Source organism: Aptenodytes forsteri, unplaced genomic scaffold (genome assembly GCF_000699145.1).
Source record: "Aptenodytes forsteri isolate BGI_AS27 unplaced genomic scaffold, ASM69914v1 Scaffold172, whole genome shotgun sequence".
NCBI classification, from domain to species: Eukaryota; Metazoa; Chordata; class Aves; order Sphenisciformes; family Spheniscidae; genus Aptenodytes; species Aptenodytes forsteri.
Window position 1 is genome coordinate 10,679,833 of NW_008795018.1, and position 12,729 is coordinate 10,692,561.

The following is a 12,729-nucleotide window of genomic DNA, read 5'->3' on the forward strand; positions in this document are numbered from 1 at the left end:
GGTGGATCTGCCTGCTATCGGATACCGGAGGAGTTAATCTTTTTACGAAGATAGCGTAATCAACTTACTGTCTGGTAAATGACTTCGCGTTTGTATCGCACGTTAACATGGGTTTTGTCTTGATAAGGTTCCTAAGGTCCCTCCGGCGAAAGATAATGACTGATAAAGGGGTATTTATGGGAAATATGAAACAAAATGGGAAACGAAAAATGTTTTTTTCCAGCACAGCAGTATCACTGCAAATCACCAGGAGACGGAGGCAGGTTTATATGCCTCTAAATCACAGATACTTCTACAAAATCTTTTCATTTTTGCCTGGTCTCCATTCTTGCTCCCCCCAGCACGATTCCCGATCGCTCCTCAAATGCAAGTGAGGGGACAGCCCCAGTGCAACCTCAACATACTCGAACTGCACACAGTCGTACACATATAATCCACCTTTTGCACAGGTATAGTTTTAAATCCTTATTGCTTAGTTTCATCCATCAGAAAGGTTTTAGCAATGACAACAGTAAAGCTTTTTGTTCCTACTGTGCTTGAGAGCTTGAATATTCTTTTAATGGCACTACAGAATACATTACAATGAGCATTGCTGACAAAGGGACAGGAGGTGAAGGGGTTAAAAGTGACAATTAGAAGAGAGTTTCGTCTTTAGTCAAAACCCCACTAAGGCAAAGATTTACAAACAAACAAACAAACAAACAAAAACCAAACCAAAAACCCTTCCCAAGTCTCAGCTCTAGACAATTCCATAGTCGGTGCCATGCTTGAAATGAAATACAGACTCAAAACACTTGGGACTCATCTCTATTCACTTGCTTTGCTTTCTTCAGGAAGTTTTCACTGAACAACAGTCCCAAAGTAGGCCAGTCCATCCTGGAATGAAACTTTTAAACAACCTGGCCTCAGGAAGGGAGGTCTCGAGTACAGAGGCCATCTTGTTAAAGGAAGAAATCCCCAGCAGTGGGACTAGCTGTGAGAATAAAGTGTTATTTATATAATAAATACTGCCACGTTGGGGAATTACAAAGTAGTAGTCCTATTTATGCAGAGCAGAATTTGTTTTCAACTGCACCTTTTCTTTCCAACCTGATTTCTCACAATGCAACCCATTATGACAGAAGGATCTGAAAAAGCTTTTTATATCCTACCAAATATACACAACGATAATTAGTTCTCTTTTGTTATTCTTCTGTAAGGGTTTATTATTGTGGAGAAGCTTTTGCAAATTGAAAGAGGTTGCATTGCATTCTGAAGGCAGAGCTGTTCTTGTTTTTTATTGTCTAGAGATAATTGAACAGAAAAGTTCAGGAAAAAAGGTGAAAATATAATTCATTATGAACTCTATAGGAAGATGAGATTACCACATCTTAATTCTTTTTAGACCAGTATTTTATAATCACATTCCACAATATGTTAGTTCATGCAATGTAGGTGAAGCTTCATACTAGACAGAAGCAACTGTCAACGCAAGTTTTGTTTCCTAACATTATAAGCATTTCTACAAAATGTATAAATCACATCTTATCTACTAATATTCTCTTTATAATCTTCAGGTAGTTTGACAACGAGTGAAGAAATTCAGTGTTAAAGTCTCCAAAGAACTTAATTCACTATAAGTGATAATTATATTTCCCTCAAACGCTTCCCAAAAGTAGCAGCTAAAACTGACCTATTTTAAGAATTTTAGGGATCTGACTTCTGATATAATGAGCCTGCTGGGTTTCACTTTGTCATCACTGTTACATTTCACACTTCTAGCTAATTTCCAGTTAGACTGGGAATTAAAGAGCCACTGCCTTGTGTCCATCATTGTTCCATTGTCTGGCTCTGCCTTTAAAATTCCCATCTCGTGGAAGCTGGTGTAGTCAGTCAGGTGCAATTAGTTTGCCCTCAATCTACCATCCGTGGCTTTTTGCGGGGCTTGGGGTTGGAGTTTTTTGCCTCTCTTCCTTCTGCCTTACAGACATGAAGCTGGCTCTGTAGAAGTTGGAAGCGTGTTATTCTTCCTTCTAGTAACGTCTCCTTACAGAAATTGAATTATAATGTACGTTTTGAGGTAAGCCTCTTTTTGAAGACTTCTAAACCCATATTCTCACACTTCCATGCCAGGACCTCAGAATATATATACGAACAAGGTAAAGGGCCAGACTGTGCCTGAAAGATGGAACAGTAGATGGTGAAAGCTTCATTGTGTTTAGAAAATTTAAAGTGTTCGCTTCCTATTTGGGAGCACGAAGCTCAATGCCGTGCTCTGTTTTACAGTTTCTATGGCAGTTTCTGTGTGACAAATTCCTTAATTTCTTTGTATCTCAATCCCCCCTCTATAAAATACAGTAACAGGACTTCACCTCAGAGAAGTTTAAGCACACACATAAATCCTTCCAAGCCCATAAACATTGTTCTTTAAGGTATATCTTTCAAAGGTACTACGATGTTGAGACGAAGTAACTCTGTAACAAAACCAATTCATATTTAAAAACAAAAGGCAGTATGTTTTTCTCCATGTCTTAGGTCTCATGTTTATCCCAACTACCCTTAAAACAATTCTATTTCAAGTGGGACATTTTTGTGTCATCAACAGTCTTCAACAAATCAAATCAGGAAGTTAAAAAGGAATTTTTTTTTTTTAAGATTAGCGATTGCTGCTTTTTGAAACATGCTAATAAAGAAAGAAAATTTCTAGAATGAATCAGTCTGTCCATGTGTTAAGTTTTATAGCTGAATTATAAACCCTTGGGAATATGAGGTCTGTAGCAGAAATGTTTATACATCCTTAACTACAGCTATGCAAGCAACAGCGCTCTAATACAGCACACAGATAAAGATTTACACTAGAAAAAGAGAAAATCCTTTACATTTTGTATGTAAATGATACATAATTTTGAGGCACTGAATATTTCCTATTATAGCAGAACCGCATATATGAAGTGCTGAACTCTATGTATTGTCATTGCTTTCGGTCTTTCAATCCCTTCATTTATGCTGAAAAATTGCAAATCCTTTATGCACGGAGCACTGAAAATGTATAAATATTTTTGAAGAGGTTTCTTAGAAATTAAAAAGCTCTGGTCTCATTTGAGTCAGCCTGTGATGTGATCATAACTTGTGTCAATTATGAAGTCTCAGAGACTGAGGGTTTGTTTTAAGCAAACTGGGTTTTGTTCTTTTTTTGTATTTTACGAAAACAGAAATTTCATGCAATGTTCTTGAAGGAAATATAAGATATCAACTTTTAAAATTCAAATCTATTATTGTACTTATTCATACACAGGAGATACTGCTCAGTCTAACTGCTGTTAAAATATAGAAAAACACTCAGTCCGTGCCTGCAGAATGGATGGAATAGCGTGCCAGTATCTATTCACATTACTTACGCATATATATGCCCCCAAGCAAACACATTCACATCAATATTCGTTTCCTTGTCCCTCTTTCCCAATCCAGATCTAATTGCCTAGATTGTAATATAATTGGTTCTTCCAAGCTTTTGGATTTCATTAACTACTTTCAAAGAAAAAATGAACTTGCAAGTTTGTTCATTGTTAAAGGACAGAATATAGACAATTCTAGTGACTTACTTTTTAAAATGAAAGCTGTGACTTTCAGGGAATTACATTATTCCAAGCAGTAAGACTGAGGTAGAGTCAAACATTGCAAGATGCCTGCAAGGATCACAAGAACTGGCAAAACTGTTTGAGATATTCACAAAAGCTAACTATAAGTGAAGCGAATCTTCCTGTTACTCCCTCTAGAGTAAACAGGAGATGGACTCTTCCATGAAAGCCACCAAATTAGGCTCCCAGTCTGAACTGGACAAGCCAGGAACTTTTCTAGAGGCTGTTGAAAGTCAATTAACTCAGGTAGGTGACACTTAACCTTTGTGAAGGCCTGCACTGGCTTCAGTGCCAGCTTTATGCGTCTCATTGCAAGAACTGGAAAGATACTCCTAACCATGGAGGACCCAGTAGTAATGCAGAGCGAGCTACAGGGTCATGAAAGACACCTGGCACTGCAGAAATACAGGTTCTGACTCAAAGGATGAACGTTGATGATACCACATCCAAAAACTAACACCTAATTTTAACTATGATCCTGTTACATTAAGAGATTTCTCCTCCCCCAGTTAAACACAATTTCAAAAGGGTTTTTGTTTGTTTGTTTGTTTTTTTAAATGAAAAATGCATTTGTGCTTCAGTCCAAAACACTGGACCAAATTGGTTTGGGAAGGAGCAGATGGAGAAGAATAGAATGGCAGCGTATAGACCTCATCACATCTTGGGCAAGTGACCATGCTATGAATTTTAGAGCTGTAGACACACTCCATTGCTAATAAATTAGGATATTGAAAAAGGATTTGGACTACTACTCTATCGGTAACTTTTTTTCCTTATAACAAGGAAGTTCCTTCACCAAAGCATTTTGTATCTTCAACTTCAGTGGTGAACTTGGAGGAGGACATGCTTCAGTCTCCTGCCGACTTCTCTCTTGAACTCCCTGGTAAACTACCAACAAGACAGCCAGTTGGTACCAACAATAAAACTTGGAATGAGTATCGGAAAGAAAACAGCAATTCTGGTGCAGCAAAGGCTTAGCCTTGTTGCAAAAAATTTTGATCAGAAGAGAGTGGAGAAAAATTCTAACAATTTTTCTGGGAAGACAAGTTGTTGATATAGCTGTTATCCTGCTCATCCAACTCAAACTATGTATGCTTTCTTCAAAACATAAAAGATGTTAATCACTCAATATAGTGCTGCCCAAATATCCTGTCTACAAAGATTCTTCATGTGCTGAGAAAACTTCTAGTAAACTACACAGATGATTGGTTAGGCATTCCTGGCTTACTAGGCAACCTTTCTGGATTTTGAGCACAATACCTTTATATCAGTGTCCATCTGATGTAAATGGGACAAAATTCAAGGAAAAAAAAAAAAGGCAGTGAATTCACATTGACTTTTTTCAGTCATGATAATTAAAATATAGAACAGTATGGTCATCAGCTCACAGCAATGACCAGATGGACCTGGCAACAGGGGATGATTATGTGGAAACAACACTCAAAGTTGATTAGAAACATATTCTTTAGAAGTCTCTTAATTGTTATAGTGGAACAGAGAAAACAAGATTAAAAACTGATGACCCAAAGCAGTAATACAGCATCTCTCAATGAGCTCAATATGCTTGCCAACTGCTATCCCCAAGAAGAAAAGACTACACTATACAGTTTTTCCCTATTTACAGGTAACTGGCAATTCAAAAACATTCCAAACTGGCAGACGCAGGAAAGAATAACACTTCAGTAATTCCACATTTGTACTGTAATTAAAAAGGATAAAGCTATTTTAAGGTAACTATGATAACTTCAGCTTGGCATGAATCTCATCCTTGAAGAGTCAAAAGAGTAATTAAAAAAAAAAAAGACTTACTTATTCCATGCTTGTCTAAGATTTTTAGGGCTGTACTGTGTAAACCGTTCTGTAAGAAAAAGAAGAGGCACATTCAATTATTTATGCTAAAACCAGGATTTTTTTTTCAAATATATTTTTCTACTGTCAATTTTCATCATTTCATCATTTCTATGTAACCACTGCGGCTCAAGTCCCAAGACAGGGAAAGAAAACCAGCATAGGAGCAATTGCCATACAAAGAGAGAAAAAAACCCCCCATAAAACAAAACCAAAAATACCCCCCAAACCCCCCAACTTCTTAAAACAAACAAACAAACCAAAACAAACCATCATGACATAAAGCTCATTTACTGTGGCATCACCAGAAATGGAAATTTTTACAATTATTTCTAAAGTAGTATTTGACTGCTAAGGGAAAAAAAAAAGCTTGAAATCTAAATTTTTTTTTTCTTCATCACAAATACTATTCTCTGTGATCTCACTGTCATGTTTTTATGCTTTGCGGGAGGCATAAGAGTAAGTGTGGGTCTGTGTGGCCACGTAACAGTTCATTTTCTAAACAACAACATATAAATAATCAGCAGAAGTAACAAGTACAATGACAGCTTATTTACTCAAACATTAAGTTCTTAAGTTCAGATATAAGTACTTTCCCTCTCATATCCAAGGAGATACTTGCTCTGCAGTAGGACTCCAGTTGGCAGAGGAAGATGCTATGAAATCTGCTGCAGAAGCGAAGGGCCAGTATCTGTTAGTCCTTTGAGCAGGAGCTAAGTGCCTCTCAGGAAGAAAAAAATGCAATCCAGCTGGAGAATATAATAACATTTTCCATGAAGCCTCATCGCACTGAAATCCTACCATGTAGACTGGTACTTGCCCTGGCTAACTACCCTAGTGTGATGGCATTAGTTGCTGTGAAGAAGTCCTAAACTTACAAAATCTCAAAAATTATTTTTGCTTCCTCTCCAGCCATGAACATGACATTTAATAGGCACACTGTACAGTTACAACAGTATTTTTTATATATATATATATATGTGCATACACATATGCATGCATCTTACTGTGCAAAACAACTGTAAATGTTGGGAGGGGTTGTGTTCAAATTCCTGTATTTGTATACTTCACTTATGTCAGTTCTAAAGTTCTCACATATACTTCATAGGTAGTCAGTTCTAAAGATGCAACAACTATGCAAAAACTGTGGCACATACAAAATCCCAGCATCAATGTGGATGATTTTGTTTCGTATGCCTATTTTCTTCTTCTTTAACTAAAAAGTTTTATGCAGAAACTTCAACTTTCATTGACATGGCTATCAGAAGTTTTCAGTAAGTGGTAGACCTGCAAACTGTGTCTGAGGGCCACTTCACATTTACAAATTTTGTTGTATTAACAATACTGATGCAGTTAAAGCAATGAAATCACTCCCTCTTAGATATGTATGACAAGTGTACTGGGAACTGGAAGCTTCATGACTATAACTAGTTTTAGCACCAATATAAATTATAAATATCACTTACGTAATATTGTGTCTGAATTTACTCAAATAACTTTCTTAGCAAAACCCCCAAATGCTAACTACATTATCATACCTTTAAAGGCTTTTAGATGTAGATAAACATATGAAACAAAAGTTTGTAAGGTTTGGGTTTTGGTTTTTTTTTTTTATATTATCAACAAAAAGTTTCTGCACTTTGGAAAATATTGACTATCATAGATGATCATTAAAGTAGCACCTAGTTGACTTCCCCGTGTTATATATAAGATGAATGAAGATATTTAGCTAAGAGAAGACTCTCAGTAACTCTCAGATGTGCCACCATTACACAGTTCTCAATAAACTAAAATTATTAGGTTGAATTTTTATGAACCATGTTATACAGTGTTATAAAGCTTAATTTGTTCTTAGGATTAGGATATTGTAAGAAATAAATTATAGGTCATGTGGTACATTTTACTAACTGAAAATATATTGCTCCATAAATATATCTCCCCAAATAAAGTATTTTTATTGCCAATTTTGTGCGCATTTCTTAAAATATTTGAACTAATTTCTGATATGTCTTATTATTGAAAATGCTACCATATTACTCAGTGTGAACTTGAGAAGCATTTAGATTGAATACCACACTACTGACATTATCCTAAATTTTGTAAATTAGAAGCTCTACAGTACTTTCCAATTACTGATAAAGTCAGTTATCCCAGGAACTTAGCAGCTTGGATACTATAAAAAGGAAAAGCAATTTAAACCATTGCGGTAGGTTTTTTCTCTATTTTCTGTTAAGTCTTGATAACGCAATGAGTGCAGAACATAAGGGGAAAAAAAGAAGTTGCTGGGTACGTTCTTACCGAGAGCAGCAAGTGAAGAGATTTCCTTACAATTTTCTGTGTGCACATACTACAACAAAATAACTTATCACATCAGAGGCATCCAGATTAAAATTATAGGAAGTGCCAATTTCTTTTTATCTCTATTATACATTGCATGCAATGCATCTAACTACAGATGTGCCGATGCCCCAAGGCAGGTCTTTAAATCAAACGGGCAAAGTAGTCAACATCATTCTTAGATGCAGCCATGGTTCAGTACCAGTAACACGGCACTGGAGTCAGTGCCTGTGATTATGTTTTAATGTCCAATAGCAGAAATAAAAACTCAGTATTGAAGCACATGTTTTGTAGTAAGTAGTTCAAGCATCTTATTGGCATTGAGAATATGACCCAAACTTACAAGGGAGAGGAACATTACAATTCAAACTGTACCTGTTGTTTACTAATTCAGCTTCTGCTCTCCAGAGGAAAAGCCTGAACCCCAGTAAGGTCAATAGCCAAGCTGCATTGGCCTCAGCAGGACCTGAGCTCACCCTTGAATTTCAGTTTACAAATGTGAATTAAAAACATATATGCAAGCAGATACTCACCCATAAAAACAGGAAGAAAATAAAGACTTTCTGTACTTTATAAGTAAATAGTCCAACCATAAAACACTGTCCATTCATTTATGACAAAGGACTGAAAAATAAGATGCAGCCAGACAGTGCTGCGTAACAACAAGCCTGAGATACACATGGAAATTCAGCTAATAAAGTGCAGATTTGCACAATAATCTATTTTGGTGCAGAAAAGTGCTGGGTGGAAAGAGAACTGAACTGACTTGAAGCATTGCTGAAAAGCTAACCTCGACCTGGGGAAAGACAGATTTTGATTTTATCTGTCATTCTGCAATATGTTTTGGTCAGTTACTGAGCTGGTTCAAACTGGCACAGCAACACTAACTTCAACAGCGCTACATCCCGTTAAAACAGTTGAGAAGTATCATACACAACATATTTTCTTGACTGGACTGTCAGGGGTTCACTTTAATCAATTTAAGCTATTTTCACTGTGGGAGGAAAACATAGAGTCAACCACTTGGCCAAATTGCCTTAAGGTCTTAATGTCCAAAGATCTGTTTCAGTTCTGCAAGAAACTGAAAAACAACTGCTATGCCAGATGAGTTTTTACTGAAAAAGCGATACACTGGAACCAGTTGTGTAAGTGCTGTCATAAGGGACACGCATAAGCAAAATGAACAAACTTCTCAAAGGGATCTTCCTTCTTTACTCAGTCTACTGCTCTACTCTAAACCTCTTTTTAAATAAGTACCTTAATACACTATATTTATCAGGTAGGGAGAGGGAAAACTAGGGGGGAAAACGTGGATAGGGTGAAACCCTGTCTATAGAGAGGCAAATGTTAGTCCTCAGTCCTTAATTTCAAACTCCATTTATATGCTGCGTGACTGCAGACCATGCTTCTCCTAACCATTGGCATCAACTTTTCCCCCTCTACTCCAAGCAGATTAGAGGCTCCTTGCTTGAAATTCTTTATAAGGAAAGAAACCACATATTGATAAAATACAGCTCACATTTTTCTACACAATTTTGTGGTCGTGCCTCCAACCAGAGTCTTGTTAACTTTCACGGACAGTATAACTAGATGGGACTACTGTAATTAAGCCCAGCCTCGTGTACATGCCAGCTCTTAGTACTTTCCTGAATTAATCCTTCTTCAGTGAATAAAAAACAGAATAACAAAACCAGCTGATTTTGACTTCAGAGCTGCCAGAACAGAGAAGCTACAACAATCTTGTCCTTGAGCTTCTCCATCATGACCCAGTTTTTAAGTCCTGAACTGTGAAAGCACAGTATTATATACCTACGAACACCAATCTTGCAGTCACAACACAGGCAAAAAAAGAGGTAACTTAGCCTCCCAACTTTTATCTGAGGAAATCCTGCTTGTGTCCAATTAATGACAGAACTGGAATTCAGTCTCACAATTACATCCCCAGGTTTGCTTCTGAGTTACTTTTCAGAGTGAACAACTCACACACACCTGTATGAATGCCTCTAGAATGTCCTGTAATACTAGATGGATTTAATACAACCAAATCTAAAGCTATACATATGTGACTGTGACCAACTGCATGAAATTACATTTTATGATACTTTCAAGCATATAGCTTTGGTATTTGTTTTTCAGACGCTCCCATTGATTTGATCATAAAAACCAGTAATATCAGTCAGTAGATCTTGACTGTATGAGAGATCCTGGGAATACTGCAGAATTACCATGAATGCTCCCCCAAAAAAGAAATCTTTGCCTGACATACATTACGAAAGGCAGCAGCATAGGCGATCCAAATCTCAGTCCAACATTGTGGAAGAAACCCCGTGTAGTGAAAACTTACTACCCCTCCCTCAGAACTGAAAGGCAAACAGGCACATGCGAGAATTTCATGTAGACACTCACATTATCACCCACCCACACAACCATCCTCCAGTGCATGCAAGCCACTGTCAAGAACGCGAGGCACACCATCTTGCTGAGGCAGCTGCTCACTCTTACCAGTGCTGAGGTTAAAGAAACCTGAAAAACTGTACGTTTACAGATCAAGATTTGATCTCGGATGTATTTTGGTTTTTTATAGTTCAAATTCTGAGCATATATACAGGAGTTCAAATCTTTTCAGATTATTATTATTAAATGTGCTTATTTTGAATAAAAACACTGGAAGACCGACACAGTAAGCTCATCTGAAATGTAAAGTAAAAAGTGTGATTTTAATTTCCTTTATGCAAACACTTAAATATTTGCAAATCTTTTGGGAACAAATTCAGGAAACAAAATTTGATCCTCTGCATTTTTATCCCAAATATACAGTCATCACCCTCACTGGCAACCATGTCTCACTGTTAAAGAGCTGGCTTTTCACATGGGTGCTGTATTTCACTAGTCAAAGGTGATTTTTGCTTATGTGAAACAAAAGAAGGAAGAGATTTCTGGTTTTGTTTAAATCCCGCAGCACCTGAAAGTGTTTACCATTTGCTTCTTAGAAGGCCCAGTTAGCCAAATCTTGATTAATTAAGTGGCATATTCATAATCAAATGCTGTGTAAAGAGATCCCTACATAGGACTGCATAAATAAAAGCAAACATACAGTACTCATATTCCTTACTGGAAAGAAGTACCAATTGCAAAATCTTCCTGTAGCATACCATTTACTCTTAAGATTTTAAAAGAGTATAGAAAAGGAGTAGGCTAATATATTGCATCCACACCTTCAGAAGCCCAGCCTCGGAGCCAAGATTCACAGTTCTGCTGGGCACTAAACACGACCCACTCAGATGCTGGGCGGTGCAGTTACACAAACATTCTTCCGGCAGTAAATGGATTTGAGTTGCTATTTGCTTCAGACCTTGCAGCACGGCTTACTCAATGCCTCGTGTGCCAAGGAAGTTTTTCTGACTGTGCCCCACAAACAGTAGCATCCACAAAGCTATTGGAATAACGACTGCGAAATGGAAGCAGAAGTGAGCAACCAGAGGGAAGAGAGGGAGTAAATTTCTTGAGCTGGTTGATTTGACAAACCTGATGCATCAAAAAAATTATGTTCTTAAAACAACTGCTCCCAAATTGTACTCAGCTTGAAGACTTAGGGGGAAAAGAAAGCCTGTGCCAGAAAGCTCATCCATTACACCCAGCTGTATTAAGTGATCTTAGAAATGACAGTATTTCTATTTCTTATTTCCTTTAGACAACCGCTCTACAGCAACAGTGTTATATATGCATACTCACTTGTGTGCCCACATATATACCTACATGCTCTCCACTGCAAACATCATTATCTGCCTGATAAACACACTCCATCTGACAGCCCTGCATCAAGGGCAGGTTCAAACGGAAGCGAATTTCAGCAGAACTCACTAGTGAGCTTATTAGCAGACCACTGAAGGAACTACTGGTCTGCTGTGAGAATTGAAAAAATAAGCACTTGCATTTTAAGTAATATAAAACAAGATGAGGGTTTTTTCTCTTTTATCAGTCAGAAAAACACATGAACTATTATACCTTTGCCACGGTTGCCTTGAAAGACCTAGAATAGGCAAGAAAAGCTACATAAGGAATTAGAAGCAGACTACATTTTGATTTTTTAGCTCCTTTTTAGCACTATTGATAATCAGCTTCTAGTCTAAACCAAAGAACTTAAAATGCAGTTTGACTTCAAGGCATTTTTTATGTTGTTAATCAAAACATGCTGGCTAATATGCATTCCTTGATTAATGTTCTTCTCTATTTAAAACCAAATGTGATTAGCTTAAATGCAAATATTTAAACATCACCATAATTAATGTTTTGAAAAGTCTAAGGCATTATTTCTTCAAATGGGTTTTCTTTACATTTAAGTGAAAAGTCTAAAGTGACTAACACTGTATTGTGACATGTAAGACTCATGCCATTTTTATTAAAGATTCAATCCTAAAAATATTTAAATTATGTTAGCTAAAGATATAAAGACGAGCATCCATGCTGACAAGCAAAATTTTCAAGTACTCTTTGCAGCCCTAATATGCAGTTAGAGTTTTTACTGAAGTCCAATCACAACTGGAGTTTTATCATAATCATGAGGTAAACTTTCCTTTTGTATGCCAAATGCCTTGAGAAAAATTATTTCAGTTCCCCGCCCTTCATCCCCCTCCCCTCTCCTCCCTCCCAAAAGCACCTGCTTTAGCAGAGCACAGGCTGTGTAAAGAGGAAGGATAGATGCTGTTTTCTACATTCTCTACTGAGCATGAATAGAAAATGTAATTTTAATAGTCAGCATTGTCTAAAGCACTGGGCTTTTATAGTAAATGTCTCCCCCTTTTAGCAGTGCTCACACTAGCTCCCTTGCATATACAGTAGTTACTTTAACTTTTCAGTTTTAGGCAATTTTGTTTAAAGAATGGTGAAAACACTGACAACTCTGTTCCCTTGAGTTGTGGATACCAGA

At 37.1% G+C, this 12,729-nt stretch overlaps 1 protein-coding gene across 1 annotated transcript in view; it reads right to left on the reverse strand.

The window, feature by feature from the left end:
• The window catches only part of CDK14 (cyclin dependent kinase 14), a 243,004-nt gene that overhangs the window by 84,805 nt on the left and 145,470 nt on the right, over positions 1-12,729 (reverse strand). Inside the window, exon 10 of the mRNA XM_019471112.1 lies at positions 5,427-5,475. Within this exon, the coding sequence (XP_019326657.1) occupies positions 5,427-5,475 (49 nt within the window). The remainder of the gene's footprint in view (positions 1-5,426; positions 5,476-12,729) is intronic.